The sequence below is a fragment of the Haliotis cracherodii genome, unplaced genomic scaffold, assembly GCF_022045235.1.
Source record: "Haliotis cracherodii isolate W230 unplaced genomic scaffold, xgHalCrac1.p SCAF_10, whole genome shotgun sequence".
Taxonomy (NCBI): Eukaryota; Metazoa; Mollusca; class Gastropoda; order Lepetellida; family Haliotidae; genus Haliotis; species Haliotis cracherodii.
Genome location: NW_027266265.1, coordinates 28,191,824 through 28,214,806, shown reverse-complemented (window position 1 = coordinate 28,214,806; position 22,983 = coordinate 28,191,824). Strand labels below are relative to the sequence as shown.

Genomic DNA, 22,983 nt, shown 5'->3' with positions numbered 1-22,983 from the left:
CAGGTGAGCCAAATGTCAAAAGTAAAGTTCATCTACCTTACTCCTCAAGTCAGCTCTCCTTGGTTTCTTTCACTAGAAACATACCCCTCCACACAGAAAACCAGAAACATACTCCTCCACTCAGAATACCACAACTGCGGTCAATGATTATCAGTTCCATCCCAAACAACTATTGCCCATGTAAATGTATCTTGGAAAAAATTTGAAAGTAAAAACTATTCCTAGGAATAAGTCCCCTGGACGAAAAAAGTAAAATAGTACAAAGGAACAATTTCACAACAGAAACAGATACTATCTCACCATCATCATCATCTTCATCATCATCACCAGCTTGCTTACAAATGATCTGTATTTCACTGAATTCTGACACAATGAATATTTATAATCAACCTTAACTCAAAGGACAAGAAAACAATTTTAGCAATAGATTTGTCTTACAAAATGACATTTCCATGTTTGATTATCTCATGCCTAAATACACAGAACAACCTGATCTGATTTTTGTGGCCATTTTGTCCAACATTACAAAAAGATGAAGTTACATTTCAAAGTGTTTCAGTAAAGTCTAACCTTACACACTACCAATTTATCAACACTGCCTCTCACCCTTCAGACATTTATTCTTGTATCATGTAACACTCTGTTGCTATCTCCAGTCCTGCTATGATGCTGACCATTTTTTGCTTGGTGTTTATCTCCGGCAACACTTGTCAACAATCACCACCATGTAAAGAGTTGGTGTTAATCCTGTTGGGGTAGCAGAAGTTTTGTTTGTTTGTTGTTTAACACTGCTCCAAGTTATATTCCAGCAAAAATAATTGAGTTTGGACCAGACAATCCAGTGATTGACATCACTAGCATCGATCCACGCAATTGGGACATGATGACATGCGTAAACCAAGTCAGCGACCGTCCGATCCCATCAGTCACCTCTTACAACAAGCATGGGTTGCTGAGGACTTATTCTACCCCAGATCTTCATGGGTCTGGGGAGCAGAAGTATCAAAGTCCCCACAGTCCCTGGTATGGCGGCCTAACTTTTAACTGTTGTGTCATTGCCTCATCTTTGTTTTCACCCTATTTTCAAACACAAATCTGTGATATATTACCAGTAATTTTACTAATCTTTGTCGACAGGTATTCACAAAATATAGCTTCGCTTTTTCTTGCCGCTGGCTGAAATATTCACTCCCATGTTCTGAAGCTTAGTTAACCTTCAGGCATTTATTAAAAAAAACTCAAATTCAATTTCTACACTAAGGCTTTGGTAACACAATGGTAAAACCATTTCTCAGAAACACAGCTATCCCTATTTCACAATTACCATCCTATTTTTTTCGAACAATCTGATTTCTTCTGACTCATGGCCATCTCTTAATTACATCGACTACCTCACTTTCCTGCTGTTTGATCTCACCCACTTGCACTCTGCCCCATCAACACCTGAGAATGAAACAAATGCCGCCTAATTACGACTGTTACACAACTTCGCCACATGTGGTAATCAATCATTTCCTGGCTAGAACCACATCCCCTTCCTCCCCAAGTACCGCCCCCCAATGTCAGAGACCACACCTACTCTCCACCTCCAGAATTACACAATCTATTAGTGGGACATCCCCATGTAGCATGTTCTCTTCAAGCTTGCTGGGATCATATGAAGTTGCCATGTTTCCACTACATAAATAAACATTCTGTATGCCGTTGGTATGTCATGAGTATTTGTCGAGTCAGCAATTAACTCGTCTTCTCTGACTCACAGAGCGAGGATGCTTCTTGGCACAGGCCCCAAAACATGGCACATTGTACATCGCACCCTGATCCTAGAAGGTTGTGATCAGTCTAGTGATCAAGGCAATGAACACACTCCAGGCCTATAAACGTGGCACATTGTACATCGCACCCTGATCCTAGAGGGTTGTGATCAGTCTAGTGATTAAGGCACCGGACACACTCCAGACCCATAAACGTGGCACATTGTACATCGCACCCTGATCCTAGAGGGTTGTGATCAGTCTAGTGATCAAGGCACCAGAAACACTCCAGGCCTATAAACGTGGCACATTGTACATCGCACCCTGATCCTAGAGGGTTGTGATCAATCTAGTGATCAAGGCACCAGACACACTCCAGGCCTATAAACATGGCACATCGTACATCGCACCCTGATCCTAGAGGGTTGTGATCAGTCTAGTGATCAAGGCACCGGACACACTCCAGACCCATAAATGTGGCACATTGTACAACAGACCCTGATCCTAGAGGCACCGGACACACTCCTGTGGTTAGCCATGTGATATACTGTTTAATGACAAGAATTACCTAGATCTCTATGGTTACACATCAAGTCACCAATGTTCGCATTCGAGGTCAACTTCAGTGTATCGACGACCAGATTGTTTGAAGGTCATGGACGTTTACTTCAATCGTAAACCCACAAATTTGGGAATGGAACTTTCAAACCAAAAACGATAATCATGACCCATGTGATTCAAACCATCAGTCATCTGATTCCAGCACGACCAAAAGACGCAACTCTGCACAGGGAGATATTGTATCTCAGATGACTGGGACAAGTTCTCGCTTAGTTAAACAGTTGTGCAACTCTGCACAGCAAGATATTGTATCTCAGATGACAGGGACAAGTTCTCACTTAGCTAAACAGTTGTGCAACTCTCCACAGCAAGATATTGTATCTCAGATGACAGGGACAAGTTCTCACTTAGTTAAACAGTTGTGGAACTCTCCACAGCAAGATATTGTATCTCAGATGACAGGGACAAGTTCTCACTTAGTTAATCAGTTGTGCAACTCTGCACAGCGAGATATCGTAGCCTCAGATGACTGGGACAAGTTCTCACTTAGTTAAACAGCACACAGAAACATGGGTCACAAACAGCCAAATCAATGTGATGATTGTAAACACTACAAGGAAGAACTTAAACAGCACTGGCAGTTATCAAAACACAACCAGCCAACAACAGTTCATCCGATAAAACTCCACTCAGTTTACATCTTAAATGAGATGAGTGAAAAAACTAAAATCACATCAAGCCTCATCAAACAGGCTCAGTACTGTGCCGAGTTTCTTGACGACCAAAAGTTCATGTACTATTAACAGTAAGAAAAACAATCTTGTACAGAGAGTCTTTGAATTGAATCCATGACAGTACAATGTAGACGAAGCTTCTATCCCTACCATTGAGTGTCTGGACATGAATGATGCTGCTGCTCCAACTATTTACTTGCTGTTATTTCAAAGTCATTATCCTTGAATCGTAATCCGAGGTCTCCTCTATGGTAGTACAATAACTGATTGTTGAGGGAGGAAAATGTCAGCTGCCAACCATTTTTATAGTCATGTACAAAAGTTCACAGAAACAAATCTATGTGTATCTTAGTTGATCAATAGACACTATCACATTGGTGATGACTTTGACTTCATTTCTAAAGAACATTAAATTCAACAAGGATTTTATTTAAGTTTGGTGCCATAACCTTGATGCAGTACTGAAAAACAACATTCACTCATTTATTCATATAACACTATCCAAGGCTCAACTTAAGGAACTTGAAATAACTGGTACCAGATGTATCTTGACATGACAAGCTAGTTGCACCAGACATAACCAGTTGCATCCTGGTCAAATATATTTATCAGACTTGAAACACAGATGCACAAACTACCAAATAAGTTAGCCAAATAAGTTAAATCTCAAATCTCTGATGACTGTGTCATGTGTCATGAATCACACATGACAGACTAGTGATATATAGAATCTCACCAGTGTCTCTCGGCAAGTCTCGGATTTTTTCCACTTTTATCAACGAGAGTTGATGTATTTGATATCAAAAGACATGAGAGTGAGATTTTATTTATCATCCAATATCATTCTTCCACATTTTTCAGTTTGAAGACAGTAATAAGCAGTGTCTTAAGTGTAAAAAGTACTGCTAACAGCTTCAGTAGCAGAGACATTAGTGATGTCATTTGATTGTGACGTCAAGGTAACCATTAATCTGCAATGGTCTGCAAAGTATGGTAAATAAAGCTCGTAGGTATCAATGTTGTGTCGACACATAAAGTCGAATAATATTTTACATGCCCTTGGAGCACATAGATATAAATATAAGGTTGCAATTTCAATAGTAGGTGCCCTGCTAGCAATGACCCATGATACCTCCAACACTAAAACACAACCAGGACCCCAATAACAGAGCTATTTGGTTACAAACAGGATTGAACACCTTGGGACCAAACTCTGAAGATGGTTGTTTAATTATCAGTATTACAACTACACCCTGATGTCCAAATACGTCCGAATGTCGGTAGTGTAGTTTCAGCAGGCAATATGACTCCCCATACAGAGGAGCCACTGCTGTCATGATCACAATGCCGACATACACACAGGCCTATTTACCTCCAACACTCCAACACCTTGTTCAAAGGTTGTTGGGAATTACTGGTGCAATGCTTGCCACATGGTCACAGTATGGATTGAAACTGACCAGGGCCATGCTTTGAGTGACAGTTCTGTCAGCAGACCCAGTAGAAATGAAGATTTCTATTTGTACACACAAGTAGCATCAACCTGGTGAGGACACACTAAAGTCGTACCCCCTGGACCCTTCCTCTGGATCCACCTATGCACAGAACACTTTATGCAGAATCTGCAAGTCCTACACCCACCTGTGCTACAAAATCTGAAGACAGCAATCTCAAATTAACTGTTTCAGGGAAACAAACACAATCTGCCTTCTCAGTGCCAAGGATTCCAATTTACCTGGACTGGGCACCTACTGGATACTACACGATAAACAGCAATGCTGCTGACAAAGTTAAATAGTTTCATGTCAGATGAAAAAGTTAATTCCCTCAATTTGTGGCTTTTGAGCAGGGACTCTAGCCCAAAAAATATACATTAAGGGTTTTTACAGTTCAAGCCAATGAGCTCCAATTATCATAGTTTCTCTGACAATGAACATCCCCACTTACCTAGCGGTTGGAACACAGGAAAGACTGGGCCAGTTCATAACACATTCCTGGCATGTTTGTTGTGCAATATGTTGATTACATTTATTCAGTGGCAGTGTTTATGTGTTTCTCTTACCGAAACTCTCTTGAGCATCTAAATATTTTCACATTTAAGATTTAGATGGGTGGATCTCAAACTAAAGGAATTTATCTTTTTAATCATCATCAAACTCTGGATCTTCTGCTTAAGCAAGAATCAAGGGTTTCATGGGTAACCATGATACAAAGATGTTCCCAACACTGCAACTGCTTGCACCTCAGCATCATGAGCCTCAGCAGTCAGCAGACAAGCGTCCACCACGACATATTGATCGCTGCAGCCTGCTACATCAAGGTGTCGTTACAATAGCCAGCAACAGCTGGGAGCCAGTGTGGGTCAGGGACATCGTCCCTGCCACAAAAACAATCCACACCAAATGAAATGGAAAACTGCAATTGGCCAACGATTAGCGTTAATGTGTTTTCAGTGGACTACCAGATACTCCTCTGGAGCTGATGGCGTCACTCTGTAAAGAAAGCTTCCACCACTGGAACAATGGTCTACAAACCGACTCAAGTCGCACTGATGGAGAAGTATTGATTAGCAATAAATTGGGTCAAAAACATACTCGGAGGAATGCAAGGCATTGTTGAGGCCGAGCGCAGCTGGTGGAGAGGTGACAGGGAGCGAGGGACGAGGGCCCAGGAGCAGGTTGGCTCTTTACGGGAGATATATGGAGCTGTGAGAGCATGGTGGCACACTTCTCTTATCTTCAAGTGCTTCTATTGTGATGCTGAGGCAGACTTATAGTCCCATTTTCTAGCTGTCTAAAAATACTGTCTTGTGATAGATAAGCTACTATCTGTCAAATAGTTACACATGATCTGACATAAATTGACAAGATGTATATGATATACATATAAATAATTACAAGGAAGTCATGATATACCTTTGTTTTGTTTTATATTCTAAGAAAATGACATGAGGGCTGCATATATTGATGAAATATTTTCTGGGAGAAATTTAAGAAACTATTAACCAGATGTATTTTTTTGGTTATTTCTTGAAATATACACCATTTATAATTTATTGGTAGATACTTGAAAGTATCAACAGCTGACACATCTAGATTTGCAGTTTCTGTTGCCAAGATGTGTGAGTTGCAGCACTGCACATCTCATATAAATCATATAATGATTTCTGCTTACTCAGCATGTTCAGTCATAAAAGTGAGTGAGTGAGTTTGGTCTACTGCCAGAAACTGTTGTATGATGCGTGTCTTTGACACTTATTTATGGTGAAACCCACAAGCATGGGCATGGTGCTGAGAAGCCAAGAAACATAATCAGGCAAATCTTGGATTTGACAATTATAGCAATAGGACATGCCTAAGGGATGTAACTCTCCACAGTAAAATACAGCACCTTAGAAGACTGCCCCCCCCCCCCCCCCAAACAAACCTGATGGTGAAATGAATCAGTAGTATTCCAGCTACATGAAGGCAGTATGGAAATAATAAAGTCTGGATCAGACAATCCTGTGATTGATATCATGAGCATTGATCTATGCAATTGTGATACAATGACATGCATCAACCAAGTCAGCAAGTCCTGACCACTTGATCCTGTTAGTCGCCTCTTGCGACAAGCATGGTTGCCTTTTACTGCAAGCATGGGTTGCTGAAGACTTATTGTCACCCATATCTTCATGGATATCTTAAACATGAACACTGGAATTGTGCTGGCTCTATTCAAGGAGACGAGCTTGACATATACACTCCTGACTGTTGTAATCATATGCTGAGAGTGTGTTCCCTTTCACCAGTCCATACCCTATACTCTAATGTGATCTGATTAAGGTTCTTTACAATAAATAAAGACACATCCACATCTATTTAGGGTTTCAATAACTCATACTGCTTGGGACCCAAATCTTGATCTAGTTTAGTATTTCTTCATGAGTGAACCACCACTGTTTAGTCAGCGAGTATAGTAGTATATCTAAGTGACCTTCCAAAAATGCATTATAACCATTTCTTTATCAAAATGGCACTTCCCATCGTCAGTGGTAAATGTCAGGTCTGAACCCAGCTCAAGTCATTTTACTGCTTGACAGATCCTTCTACTTGATCTGTCCACATCTGTCACCAAATGTTTGTAATATCTAATGGCAGGGCAATAAACATAAATCAAGTTTTACTCAGACTCTTATAGGCACAGGTAATCAATGGATGGTCATTACATTAACCCTTGGGTTGAGCACTTTGAGAAATGTTGTAGTAGACTGACAGAAGTGACCATATGGTCCTTTGTGGAGCACACAGGTCACAAGTTGGGCGAATTAAGCAACAGCAGCGTGGACAGGAAGTAGATGGTAACCCAGTTTGGCAGGCCAAGCTTGCCTCCGGAGTTTCTAGGGCATATTGGGCGGTTGGGTAGCGTAGTGGTTAAAGCGTTCGTTCGTCATGCCAAAGACCTAGGTTTAATTCCCGACTTGGGTACAATGTGTGAAGCCCATTTCTGATGTGATATTGCTGGAATATTGCTAAAAGCGGCGTAAAACCATACTCACTCACTCACTCTGGGGGATAAACTGTTACTGTTATCATTGTATCAATACCATTAGGCTCAAGAAAGATGATTGATTGTGTCTTTTATTACTTTCACGAAAATAGTTTTCAGATGTGATCACATCAAACCAGTAATTATTCAAAAACACCTGTAATATATTGGCCTTGATAATTATACTCTATTTGACATCATTATCACCAATTCAATAAAAAAACATAAGAATATCATTTAATGCATCTGCACTTAGCACATACTCCACTCCCACACATCTGATCAGCAATATTGATGTTCACAGAACACCTGTGTCCTCCATGGTACATGTACGTCTCAAAGCCTAGTCCACAATACCAGGTGTGGCAAGAATCATATATTTCTAAAGACCGATCTGGTTGTACACAGATGCTGAAGATGTGCTGTGTATTAATGAAAGATTATTTCTGTTATTACTTATTCACATGCCCCTTGATATACAAACAAACATTATCTCGAACACCGAAAACCTCATTATCTCGAAAATACAGATATCTCGAAACTACACTACGCTCCTGACCGCCTCAATATATCTCTATTGTGCCTCGTTATCTCAAATGTTATAGTTGTCCTGTTAGGTTCGAGGTACTGGGGTTCGACTGCACCGTGATTATTGCCAACTGTGGCATTAAACAACATTCACTTCCACTCATCCAGTGAACCACTACATATTCCATGCTGCACTTCTATGGATTAGATATTACTTCAAAATTTGAACACAAACTCCAAGCAAACACAAGATGCATAACACATGGGCAAGCCTACACAAGCCGGGAGCCGGTGGCATTTGGATTGAAGAACAGACCAGTAGACAATCTTGTTTCTAGGGGCATTGTATTCATATCATCAGCAATATATTAATGCCATCAACATTCTTCATAGCAAAAATCTCTAATTTCATGATTATCTTCAAGTTGGAAATAACCAAGATTTTGTTTAGCTATTGCCTAAAATATGATATACTGGCACACATTCATAGATGCAAACTTCACATCATTCCTGACTCTATCAAGATCCCTGTACATATTCCAGAATGTTTAATCCAAAGTCCTGCACAGATTCAAAATCAGGATCTATCTATAGACCCTGATTTCATGGCTACACCACAATGTATTGTATAAGGGGGCATTACTGGCAGACTTGCGCAACATGCATTTATGCGAGAATGGTGAAATTGCCGTGGCAATACTGCATGTAAACTTGCAAAAAGTGAACTGAGGCTGATCAGAAATATGCCAGGCAATCTGATCATTATTAAAACATGGCTGTATCATCCAGCACAAGCCATGGCTTTCCTAACACAGCTCCACCTGGCTTCCTTCGTACATCACCATACAAGATGCATACTCCATGTTGGCAGCAGATCTGATCAAACAGGGGAATTGTGTTATTGAATCACCCATCAGGCCGATCATTCTACGAGTGACATATTAATTTGTTGTACGAGCAAGTAAATCTATTGATAAAGCCATAACAAATAACCTGTAGCAAGGATTTATCTAGACCATTCGGCCCCAAGTCTACAGCAAATGCCCATAATTGTCCCAAATTGGTATTAACCATTTCCACTTGGTGCTAATACAGTATAAGGAATGTTATGGCTTTGTACTGGTTACTAGTATTTCATGGATAACAGGATCAAAATAGAGTAATAGGCTTTACTAGTTAGATTTACATTACTGTATTTAATTTAATATGAAAATACATTGTTAAAATACCTATGAAAATCCCCCCGAAAAATCACAATTTGCACAAGGGCACTTAGTTTACAATCCTGTATGAATCCCTGTACAATGAATGGTTATGACACAGGAAATAAGTAAGAATAACATCAAAATAACAAGTATAACAACTGTATACTATACATGGGGAAGATTGTTTTGAAATCTTCACCAAGAAGAATTATCACTCATCCCAGAAAATTTTGGTTTGTCAATACACAAAATGCAGCTATGTTAGTAGGTTCGTGATGTTTTGTCTATCTTTGCATACCATATTTAATTCGCATTCAGACCCGTAAAGGTCTAGGGTTGAATCGCAATCGGGATCGGGTGGTAAGGCTCCCTGACTTGGTTGATGCATGTCATCGTATTCCAATTGCATGGATCGATGCTGATGATATCAATCACTGGTTTGTCTGGTCCAGACTCGATTATTTAGAGACCACCGTCATATGGCTGGATATTGCCGAGTGCGGTGTTAAACAGCAAAAAGACAAACAAACAGTCCCATTTACAGTTAACCGCTCAAATCTGTATTAGAGAGGTTTTAGGTTAGGTCAAACTTCCACTCGTCTCCCCCCTTAAAAATATATATGATTAAAAGGATTGAGCGGTAATGCATACATATAACTTTTGAAGGGAGGGGGTTGTGGGCGGAAATCTTACCACAATGTGTACGACAACGTCACGCAAATACTTGTAGCCAACCTCAGAAACATTACATATATGAAACAATCTATGATCTAATCTGTCAGCATCATTTCTTTCCACAATGTAAACTTCTTTATTCCGTCGACACCCTGTCATGGTGAAACGTATCTCAAGGCATAAGCGTTCTGTCTGCTAGACCTGGCGCATCGCCCTACCGGAAGTTGAGTCTGTGTAATACAAGATGGTACACTCCGATTGGATGACAGCCGGCTTACCATGTCAAGTTTGGAACATCGCAATCAGAAGCAAAAAGACATTTCTTGATGCATCACAGGCTGTTGTCTTTGAAAACATGTTTCACTCAGCGACACACATGTCAGTATTCACCTCTAAATAGTTTCGTGATTTCAATTTTTTCACACGGACAAAAATATCTTTTAAGATCCAAAGTCCGCGAAGTAATGTTGGCTTTGACGTAGTAAATGTTACCGTATCTGTATATTTCTGTAAATGCACTCTACATAACATTGTGTTCAGTTCCTAAGACTGACAGAACCACGGACAAAATGGCCTCTACCTTTATGTCGCTTTTAAACAGCTAATCGTAGAAATCGCACACGTGGAGGCATGTTCCCGGCCCAGCGAAACATAACAACTGCTTTGCCAAGTTAAACAACGATTGTATTGCAATTACAATTTGCAAACAGAAATGTAAGAGCGATATGTTTCTCCAGCCTTCGGGGAAATAAAATCCAGCAACTCATAACGCACTGAGATTCTTTACTACGATTTGAAAATAATTTTCCCCTACAGCCTTGCACGTGAGTAGCTGGTGTGTTTTGCGGGACGGCTGTTTTAAACTACAGCGATAATTTCCGTTCCGGGGTAAGACGGAATTACCTCTAACCTATGTATTTGACATGAATGGGTGATATTTACATTAGCTGACAAACACCATTCATTATAAAGTCGAATTTAGAAAGGAATTTCAGTCCTATAATGTTAAATGGTAGCAAGGTTTAGCCCTTCCTCTCGTGTTTACAACAAATACAACAAAATAAGGTCAATACGATCTAGTATGCTTTTGGAATGCTTCCAATGTATTTTGCTATCAGCTTATTCACGTTATCAATACCATACTTAAATCCAACTATCACCAACATGTTTACCGGCATGACATATTTCTCTCAATCGATAGCACATCCTGGAGTATTTAATCCACTTTCAAACCTATATAACGGACGTGCGTTAAAAGACACATACTAGACGTTGAACCTGTTAAAGTGTTATAATACAATCTATACGACTAAACTGACATTTAGTTTCTGAAATGAAAATGTCATATTTTGTGAAATTGTCTTATAATATAATAGAAATCAGCCAAGAGAATCTGTTCATTCTTCTGAAACTAAAGAATACCAAGACTAAGCATGTAAGGGTATTTTGTTTCAAGGTCTGTGTGAGAGACTAGTATATCTGATATTCATCAAAAGATCCAATCAACAGAATTTATATCCGGTTTTTTTTAATTCAGTTTTTACTTCTTCTTTTTTGTCCATACTGGAACCTATGCAAATTGACGACCGTTTAGTATCTGAATTGATCGTGAAATCACCCCGCCCATCCCTTGAGCCTGTTTCATCAACCCTGTTGACGAGCGGTGGTCTAAACACCAGTTCATTTACATCCTGTTAGTCACGATATGACTGAAATACTGCCGATGTGACTATAAAAGGTAACTCACTCACCCATCTTGATATCCTGCTTAACAATGTTGGTTGGTTGTTTAACGCCGCAATCAGCAATATTTCGGCTATATGACGGCGGTCTGTAAATAACCGAGTCTGGACCAGACAATCCAGTGATTAATATCATGAGCATCGATCCACGCAATTGGGATCGAAGACAGCTTTACAATGTTACAACACTACTAAATGAAGACCTGTACCATATCGGACAGGTGTGCTTTGGATTGAATGTGAATTGGATACTTGATCAATGGAACGCGATCAACTTCGGAGAAAGAGTTTTATTATCAATGTTTTCGAGGAAAGAGTTTTATTATCAATGTTTTCGGAGAAAAAGTTTTATTATCAATGTTTTCGGAGAAAGAGTTTTATTATCAATGTTTTCGAGGAAAGAGTTTTATTATCAATAGTCTGGGAAAGTTTAAGTATCAATAGTTTCGGGAATATCCACTTGTCATCGAAGCGAACGACCACAACCAGCGTAACTATTGCAACCAACATGGGTAACTGACTACATGGCGAAAACAGTATTTTTTCTTATCCTGCACATCCCCCTAATAACGACAAGATCCTGCGTGAGATCGGCTGAATTAGGGTCTGGACTGGTAGACCTCCTCTCGGTTTTTGGCCGAGGTAGGGTCTTTCATGGGTGTTGGACCCTCTCAAGCTTTCGCCCACCTAAAAACGCTCAGGTAGTGAGAGGTGCCACGCGCCCGGCAAGGCGAGAGACTGATTCATTGCCACACCACGTCTGCGTAACACTGCCAGGAGCTACTAAGGCCATATGGCCTTTCATGAATGAAACCTATCCAGGTTCCGAGAGCAAGCTGGTTTCTTCCTTCACATACCCCTCTCTCTCACCCCCCGTCATTTCACCGTATTCCTTGCATCCCAAGGTATTTCAAAGCTCGCTGTATCTCTCTTGCTTCTTATACTCACCCCAACCCGTCCTTTCTGCCAGAAAACGCTACCCCCCTCCCACCGTGGTCTGCAGCCTCCCACACATTGTACTGAGTCATGGACCCTACATCCGGTGGCCAGGTTTGTTGCAACTCAATACAACCCTGTTGTAGTAGAATAATACTACACATAAATCTCCACTCCACCCTCCACCCCCCACTCCCCAAAACCACATCCAAGCCCCACCTCTGTGAACGTTCTTTACTACCCGTGAAGAGCCTGGTTAGAATAGGTCTTCAACTACCAAGGTTTGTCTTCAGAGGCGACTATGCTTGTCGTAAGAGGAGACTAATGGGATCGGGTGGTCAGGCTTGCTGACTTGGTTGATGCATGCCATCGTATCCCAATTGCGTAGGCCGATGCTCATGATGTCAATCACTGGTTTGTCTGGTCCAGATTCGATTATTTACAGACCGCCGTCATATAGCTGGAACATTGCTGAGTGCGGCGTTAAACAACAAACAAACATCAAGTTCTTTACCAAGAGTTAAAATCTACATCCATGGAACTTGCATGTGTAAAAAAATGTTTGTACAAAACTGTATATAATAAGATAGAACTTCAATCTTGCATCCTACATTTTCATCCCCAAATGTACAATAGAAAGTATCTATGCAAACAACGGATGCACTTCACATTTCTCCTTTGCAAACATTACCGTTTCATTCACCAGAACCACGTGTTCAATAACGGCATCAAACCTAATGCATGGACTTCAATTAACGATTTAAGCATAATGCATGGTCTTCAATTAACAGTATTAAACCTAATGCATGGGCTTCGATTAACAGTATTAAACTGGATGCATGGACTTCAATTGAAGGCATTAAACGTAACACAGGGACTACAATAAAACCTTTTTTCTGGTGCCTTTGAGAACAAAATATGCATGATCATATTTTGGTGATGCCACTGCTTGGAGCAGCATAACACATACCCAAAACCCAGCTCAAGCCGAGGCATCCGGCCATATTTACTGACCCCGCTGAGCCTCACTCAAGTTCTATACACTTTTTCTCGCTGAAGATATTTTTTTGGTCCATTTTAAGTCACGAACACGGGCCTTTCAACAACATGCTTGCCTCTTTATATAACCAGCTGAAAAGAACATGCTTGCCTCTTTACACAACTAGTTGTATAAGTACATGGTTGCCTCTCTTAATAATAATCAAGGTGGAAGACTTCCGATTCTGGAGTCGGCAAAAGCCACCGCTGTATTTTCTGGGCACCACCCCCTGGGCACCAGTGTCAGTTTCATCACTTTCTACATCATCTCCACAAACCCTTGACGCACTTCTGGTCCTGTTGGCAGACCTCGAAATAGCTTTTTAACCTGTATAGGTTTGGAAAATAATGTCATAGTTGTTTTTTAAAAACTTTCTGCTAGGAAGCATAATTTAACGAAGTAGTTACATCCTGATTTGTAAAATTATATTAACCATACTGCGGGTGTATAAGGCGCAACGGTCACCGTGATACTATGAACTGTACTTGTACTATTGCCGAAAGAACTAAGTGTAGAGTTTGTTACAATGGTTTCTAACACAACAGTAAACAGGTTTCAGGTTATTCTTCATCACTATCGTCGTTATCTTCACCAGCAGTTGGTGGCGTCCCTGTCTGTATCACCGTACCCCAATGGCTTTTCTTATCCTATTAGGGGCGGTCGGGTAGCCTAGTGGTTAAAGCGTTCGCTCGTCACGCCGAAGACCCGGGTTCCATTACCGACATGGGTACAATGTGTGAAGCCCATTTCTGGTGTCCCCCGCCGTGATATTGCTGGAATATTGCTAAAAGCGGCGTAAAACATACTCACTCACTCTTATCCTATTAAACGGGGTTTGCCCGTACCAGATTAGATGATGGCCGATGAAATTCCCTATTTTGACTTGTACCACATGTTCCCGTGTTTTTTTTCAGGTGAAAAATTGACTTGCCTTTGCATGTGTTTATGACATGTACCACCGATGGGGCGGGACACGCTCATGTTTTCGCTCATGAAATCATCACTATTTGATAGTGATTTATAAACACTTGCTAATGATATAGTTGGAATCGTACAATCGACTCTGCTTTTAGCAGAGATTTCTATTGAATATGGAAAAGTTTAGTCGCCTTATTTACAGTTTTCCACGATTTTGCTAGATTATTGCTGACAGAGGCGTAAAATATTATTCAACCACTCACTCTATGTATTGCATTGGTCAAACAGTCGAATGATCCCGGCTTACTAATACACACACTGAACGTCAGTGTATGAAGTGTCAGCTATGCATTGAACTTAATCTATTCCATGAGTATTTAATGGTTACTCTCCCCCGCGTGTATTTAGCGTTCAGTAAAGCAATGTCGTTATTTGCGACAATAGATGGCATTTAAAAATCACTTCTGCTCGATTTTCAAGCGACCTTGACCTTAAGGATGACCCAAATGGCCACAAGTATACCCTACGTGTACCAATACGAACATTGGAGAAGCTTACAACAGTTTCCGCGAACCTACAGCCATCCGAGCAGCACGGGATAATTTCGAGTACGGCTGACAAGCCCTTTGTATTCTACCCATCCAGACACCATCACCGAACCGAAAGAAGAATATACGTAAAACATGAACCTGCGGTAGTCATGGAAACGGCATACAGCGCCATGGCAACCATATTTGGCAGCAACATTCCGTAGAGATCGTGACTATGGCTGCAAGCGTGTATGAGATGGTGAGGGCAGACAGTGGGTCGGTGCAGTAGGGTAATGCCGGTCTTCATACAAACGCGAGTAGAACACCATTCCTGTCCCTAAATGCCACATACGGTCTACAGTTACTGCTATCTTTTGTATGACGGGGTGGTAGGCATTGAAGAATATAATCCCTATCTATCTAATGCAGGATGTAATAACGTTTAGTGCAATGTTTCTACGTCCACCGTCGCTGAATGAACTGCTTATAAAAGTGTCACTCTTGAAGATACACGTATATACAAGTGCCACATACATACAAGGATCATGGTTTTATGCCAGCTATACGCAATCGATAACATAAATTACAAAATAACATAAAAGTACAGAAAACGCATTTCTAGTCACACGGATTACCATATAAACGTTATTTATACTATCCACGATATATTGTCAGTTTTTATGCTTAATGTTTGTGCAATAAATAATCTATCAATATACAGGCGTTATATATCAGAGAAACAGAGGAAGCTGTCATGCGTGGGTAATGAATAAATGAGACTTGTGAAAAATATGTGGATGAATGAACAATATCTGTTGTACAAGCACGTTCACGGCCCAGGATTCGTTCGTATATTGAAGATACACAATACCAGTTATGTTAACGATGAATCACCAGCTGTTGATGATGACGCAAACTACACGATGCGGAACAATACATCCGTTTCTGTTTTTACTGCTATCGGTTTCACATTAAACCAGAAACCAGAACTATATGACACCCAGAAACCATATAACGGTAAGGTGAGCGGAAATATAGATAATTGCGTATGGCAGCGCAAGTCTAAAATGCAGGTGCGCTCTTGGTAATCATGCTTCGAGAATTTCGGAGATGTGCAGCATTAACTATTCTTTGAATGCTGCCTGAATGTAATAGACAAAAACATATATCAAGAAAATATCGCACGAATGTTCGTGTATAGTTGTAAAAACTTCCTGAGCGTTTAGAACGCGTGTAGTTTTTTTCTACTGTGTACATAACCTTGGTCTTTACTGCGCATGCCGCATTCTTTTGACTGGTTTTCTCACTGAGCTCAAACGAATACTGGACGCAAATGACCAACAAGACATAACGATACAGTTTGACATTAAATGGTGGTGGTTGGCATGTCAAATAATGAGAGTGTATCATCTTGATGTTCAGGATAGATCAAAAGTAAAACTCTGTGGAGGATCCACTTTTTTTTACCAAAAATATATGATTTTGCATCTCGGATTCCCACATTTCTAACATAAAATGGGAACTATATCCATCTGTAATACTACTATTACGGTGTAGAAAGGTTATCCCACGTTTAGACATCCACAGAATACGTTTATGCAAATACTGCTTTGATAATAACAAATGATATACACCAGATGCCAAATTATTCATAAATCAGGAATTCACTTAACCGGCTATACTCCCTGGATAGTACGCAAAGCATGAACATGGTATGTTCACAGTGCATCACAGAACGCAACAGTGCATCACAGAACGCAACAGTGCATCACAGAACATAACAGAGCATCACAGAACGCAACAGTGCATCACAGAACGCAACAGTGCATCACAGAACATAACAGAGCATCACAGAACGCAACAGAGCATTACAGAACTGAACAAAGCATCACACAAAACAACCGAACTCCAGGACTGATATGACAGGTCATTAACACGAATGTTGCATTTACCGTCCTTCTAGAAAGCGTTATTAATATATATGGCAAATATACACAATAATTTATATGATTTGCATTATCGAATAATACTTGACATATATAGGTGCACATACATGTAGATTTCGTTTTGCAATGAACACACGCAGAAGTCAATATAATCCATATCAAGCGATGGTCTTATAATGTACGCGGTCTGCAATACAGGTACCATGGTATATTGAAACCCTAATCCTTATCTACAATATATATATATAACTAGGATTGTAAATATACATTCAAAACAATATATTTATCATCAATGGAATCTTTAACCGCCATGGTGTACTGTTTTCTTGTACAGGTATTCGCAAATTAGTTCTCCCGACTGGCAGTCTGCTTATTTTGTATTCAAACCATCTGTTTAGATCGCGAGAAAACCTCACCGTTCTCAGCGGCTGTACATAAATGGCGCAACATATTGAAAGGTGTATGTAATAATCACATGCCTTATTGTGTCAGACAAAATAGCAGAGGGTTTAAAACATAGTCTTATCCCGTTGTACCAGAATATATCGAATTACATATCCTATTTCTTGCCATAATGAATTTACTTATATAGCTTGTTATCCATTACGTTCATCGACTGAACGCGGCGCTCATTACAAAACTTGAACTAAGTATAAATGAAGTTATAACCGTACCGATATGACCACGATGCCTGTTAAGAGTCATGCTGTGCTTAAAATATATTTCACTGAACCCTTTAAATGTCATAAAGTGCTTGTGCTACATAACGGTAAAATCAGCAGTTGGGCTCAGTAACGGTAAATATAGAAATACGAAAGAAATAATGCATTTATTCATTAATATTTATGGAACATAACAAGGCATTTAACTAACTTATGGCGGTGAGTGTGAATTGTTTCATACATCTTCACGAATAATGTAATTCTAATAAATTTTTTATGTGAACAATTGTTTTATACGGTAAGTTGTCACGATCAATAATGGAGCATTAAAATATAATAACTCCATTAATCTGGAATCTCGCGGTTCCATCAAGATGCCCAGAATATCATAATCTGGATAACGACATATGGACGTTTTGAAGTAGGATTATGATACCAATCCCCCAACAAGATGGTGCTTCACTTGTAGCCCATTGAAGAAACTTCCTGTGCGTATGTTATTGAACTGCGACCTCATGGAAGCCAAGCCGTAGCGGACGTAGGAAGAAGCCATTGAAAAATCTTCTTCAGAAGTGATTCCTTGGATTGAACATGAATTAAAGCCCGAAGTCACCAAAAGCAGCCATGAAGTCCAAGCCATGGAAGGGTACGCGAGTAAAAGACCACTAACCTATAAGGCTGGCTGATGCTACCGGTAGAGCAGGACATACTCATCCTTTTAGCGAACGCCAAGTGTCATCCCTCCTTTTCAGTGATCCATTCATGTTATTTTCACCACTGTTATATCTTTCGCGCCCAATGGAATGATCGGCAGATATACACTGAGACTGATTATTCTCTGTCGCAGATGCTTTATATTTGACAATGCGTGACCTGGGTGTAACGGATTTGTTTTGAATACTTAACTGGACAAAAGAGAGCGATTTTATTTTTCACTTTTAGCCACATTCCAGTCATATTATAGTGGACTGCCCAGGCGAGACTGCGCCTTTTGGTAATGGATGACCGGGTTTTTTTTGCTCATCAAATATACACGAATGCTTAATGCTATATGCATAACATCGCTCCTTTGAGTTTTTTAGTGGCCCCACTGAATGTTTTTTTTTATAAAATTGAAAAAAATATGGGGAAAAGTGAAGTGCAGTGAAACATCGCTTGCAGTATATTTCAAGACGATGCCTCCGTGGTGGAGCGTCTGCCCGGAAACCGGAAGGTCGGGGGGTTCGCTCCCCGGCCGCGTCATATCAAATTACGTTAAAATAAGGTACTTGTTGTTATCCTGCCTGGAGTCAGACATTAAGGGGATGAAACAAGAACTGGTCGGTTCAGTGTCAGTATACTTCTGAGAAGGGTATCTATGTTAAACTGGTATGGTATCTCACTGGGCTCCCACTATAAACCCGACATTTGTCCGGACTAGTACAAGCAGCCACACACACGTGCATGCACGTCGCTATGTAAGTGCAATCATCTTGAACGCGACGTTAAACCCCATTTCACCTCATCTCTTGTCTATAGACACAAAGTGCCCGTTCATCACGCCACCTGAAGCACTAACATTCCATGATCCATCACGGGATATTCAATTCAGTACCCGGATGTGTCTCTTTACAGATGCCACAGCAACTACACGTTAAAGGAAGCGTACCAGTCTCAAAATGGCTTGTTTTCTGTCGTAAAAGAAGATTTACCTGCAGTTCTACACGAATCCTCAGAGCGATGGGAGATGTGGCATCCACATAACGGTTTAAACCTGTTACTGCCATCAATGGTAAATGCCAAACCCGCCAAAATAATACATTTTGTCCCTCACGCTGTCTTATTAGTGAGTGAGTGTGTGTTGCTTAACGCCGCACTCAGCAATATTCCCGCTATAAGACTGCCTGTAAATAATCAAGTCTGGACCAGACAATCCAGTGACAATCATGAGCACGGACCTACGCATTTGCGATACGATGACATGTATCAACCATGTTTTATTAGTGATCTACAGACCTAGTTCACAGATCTATTGCAGTATGCAACCTATACGTTGTCAGAAAGAGCGGTTGGGTAGCCTAGTGGTCAAAGCGTTCGCTCGTCACACCGAAGAACGAGGTTCGATTCCCGACATGGGTACACTGTCTGAAGCTCATGACATTGCTGAAATATTGCTAAAAGTTGAGAAACCATACTTACTCTTGCCAGAAACGTGTGGATCAGGACATCTAACATAATATGAACCTAAATACAGTAAATGGACGCATGTGTTTTTCTATTCTACTGAAAATAAGTTAAGGACAACCCGATTCTTTCATATTGCTATAGTTAATCCGCCATGCCATGTCGTATGAGAGAATTGGGGAATCCTTAGCATGTTTTGAGTATTATATGTATATTTGACCCATAGTACCTAGAGTTAAAGGAGAATGGAAAACTATGTGAACAAAGCAGGGTAACATGGCGATTGGTATCTCTGTTATAAAGTAGTGAGAAAGTAGTGATTGGAACAGTATTCCAGTTATATCAGGCGTGTCAGCTGTTGTTGGAAGAAAGCCCGAAGTGATGCACATCTCAGACGTTACCACTTTGGTGAAACCCATGAGCACGGGTATGGCGCTGACAGATCTACAAACAAAATCAGGGCGAACCGGGATTCGCACCCACCATTATAGGTTTCTGGGTGCCCAACTCTACACAGCGAATTGCGGCGCTTTAGTCGACTGGGCCACCCGTGCCCCCGTTATATAGGACCCAATCTGATGCGTAACTATGTTTTGTCGAACGGAAACCTGTCATGGCTTAATGTCGCTGAGGACACAGAGAAACACTGGCGATATGAATATGACTGATAATCACAGCGTTGTTTCAAAATTCATCTTGTATACTTGGCCAACGTCCGTCTGAACAGATCGTGACTACTTGGGACTATCGGCAGCCTTACTGTAATCCTCACCACTCGCATCTTTCCGTAACCTACGGCTTTTCCCGGGAACACAAGAGTTCTTACAATGAAAAAGGAACCATGCTGAAGGTTTGTGATGTATTTAGAAACGGAACAGTTTCAAATGGAACAGTTTCAAAACTAAAGCTACCCTTTCACTACTGAGGACCCCGTTACATAAAGCGATCTTAGCGCTAAGACGATCGTATCTCCCCTACTTATACACTGAATTACGACAATCGTGCAGTTAAGATCGCTTTGTGAAACGGTGCTCACGCCCCTTAAGGCGCCATCGCTTCATTTCTGTAACATTATCATAGGATCTATGCACATCTTTCAAGATATCTGATGTCGCCTGTAGATTACTGAAGTATTCGTCGTTCTTTTTTCCGAAACGTGACACTCTTGTTCTGAAATAACGCGTGATTGATGAATGATGTTCCCGTGCAAGTCCTTTCTAAGTATCACTGCATATTGTTCGTCAAGTTGAACCGAGATGTGAAAAGAGTGCGAGAAGTAAACATGGCTTACCTTGTAATGGCAATGTCAGCCTTCTGAAGGGCAATCTGTGCCGCCCTCTGGGAAGATAACACTGCATTATCCACACGCTCTCGCAATTTGGAGGTCCGTATCAAGAATAATTTATTTTTCTTTCCCGAAGATATCAAAACATTGTTTTTATATTTCCCCTCCTCCTTGGTATTATCCTTGAACGTAGTAACACCGTATCCATATTTTTTGTTGTTATACCATTCACCCTCGTATTTCAACCCGTCTGATCGTTCACTAATCCCAAATCCAGATCGCTTGTCATTCTTCCATTCGCCCATGTACATCTCCGTGACGTTCACGTCGGTAATGTCGTCCTGGCTCACAAAACTCAAGTTGCTGTCAGTGTACATGGAAGTATTCGTCATGCCCGACTGCGTGGAGTCAGCGCTCACGTGACTAATGTTGCTGATTGTACTTCTGACAGAACCTGTTTGACGTTTTGGCGAGTCGTTTATGTCCCCCGTGCTTTTCTGCTTTTTTAACTTCAGCCCGGACATAAGCGTTTTCCGTAAACTCGACCGCCCCTGTTTGTCGAAGATGGACTTCCGGCGTTGAGGCGGGGTTTCATCGCTCTTGGCTTTGAGAACAAACCCGCCTCGACTTTCGTCCAACTTCCGATCCCTGTTCTTGACCACTTGTTCATCCTCGTTCTCGCTCCGGAGGGAGGTGAGGGAGGCTCGGAGTGCATTAGGGCGGTAGTGGGAAGCTAATCCATAGGGAACACTCTGACGTACGCCGTACCCGTGACGTGTTCCCCGTAACCACTGGCCTTGATAGGTGCCTTCAACAAAGACAGGTAAACATGAATCTCCAGCACATATACACAGATAATACACAATAATTGCATCAGCACCTGTGTGCACGTCCTCGAATATCCAGTGAATTATATCTCCATTCTATTGTGATGAATACTTGGCCCTATTCGTCACTAAAGTTTCGGATAGGAAGTGACGTCACTATTTCCATATTCCAGTTCGCACCGAGTTTCTGTCTCCCAGTGAGTTTAATTTCGATTGGACGGTTATTTTTATCATCGAGTGGGGTTGGTACACAGAACGAAGAGGCCGTGGTTTCGAAAAGGCTCGGGGTATTTATCGTAACAGAATGGAGATATTACACTGTGTGATCGAGGATGTGTGTGTGCACGCACGCACGCACGCACCTGCACATGCACACACCCCCCCCCCCACCCCCCCCCCCCCCCCCACACACACACATATATATAATGTATAATCCAATGTTATAACAATCAAATCCGGATATATCGAAGTTATATCCTGACGTATTTATATACCAAGTATAACAAGAGACATTCACAACTCCAACGTCAATATCAATTTTAATACAAGAACGTACTTCGTTATAAATGAATATTCGTAATAGCCATCATCATTATGTTCGGAACACACATATCGAGACAGGGATGAATAGTACCCAAAACACAAGAACGTTTGAAATATATACAGAGCTCAGTTTTTGTTGATGATTTCACATCTCAAGCTTAATGCCAAACTTTCAATTAACAGAACCCATTACATTCATAGCTAATGTACGATAAATGTTTTACCGTTATATATTGATTTAGTTTGAGAAAAGCGATAAATATATAATTAATTATTCCCAAAGGTTCCTCTATAAATCAAAAAAAAAAAAATATATATATATATATATGTATGGGTGGATGTATGTATATATATATATATATATATATATATATATATATATATATATATATATATATATATATATAT

The 22,983-nt window shown here is 40.6% G+C and overlaps 1 protein-coding gene across 2 annotated transcripts in view; it reads right to left on the bottom strand.

Annotated features, from left to right (window-relative positions):
• Positions 1-22,983, bottom strand: part of LOC139454237 (junctophilin-1-like) — a 104,098-nt gene that overhangs the window by 29,731 nt on the left and 51,384 nt on the right. For both annotated transcript variants that reach the window (XM_071235841.1, XM_071235842.1), the window contains one exon: positions 21,212-22,013. In XM_071235841.1, coding sequence (XP_071091942.1) covers positions 21,212-22,013 — 802 coding nt within the window. The remainder of the gene's footprint in view (positions 1-21,211; positions 22,014-22,983) is intronic.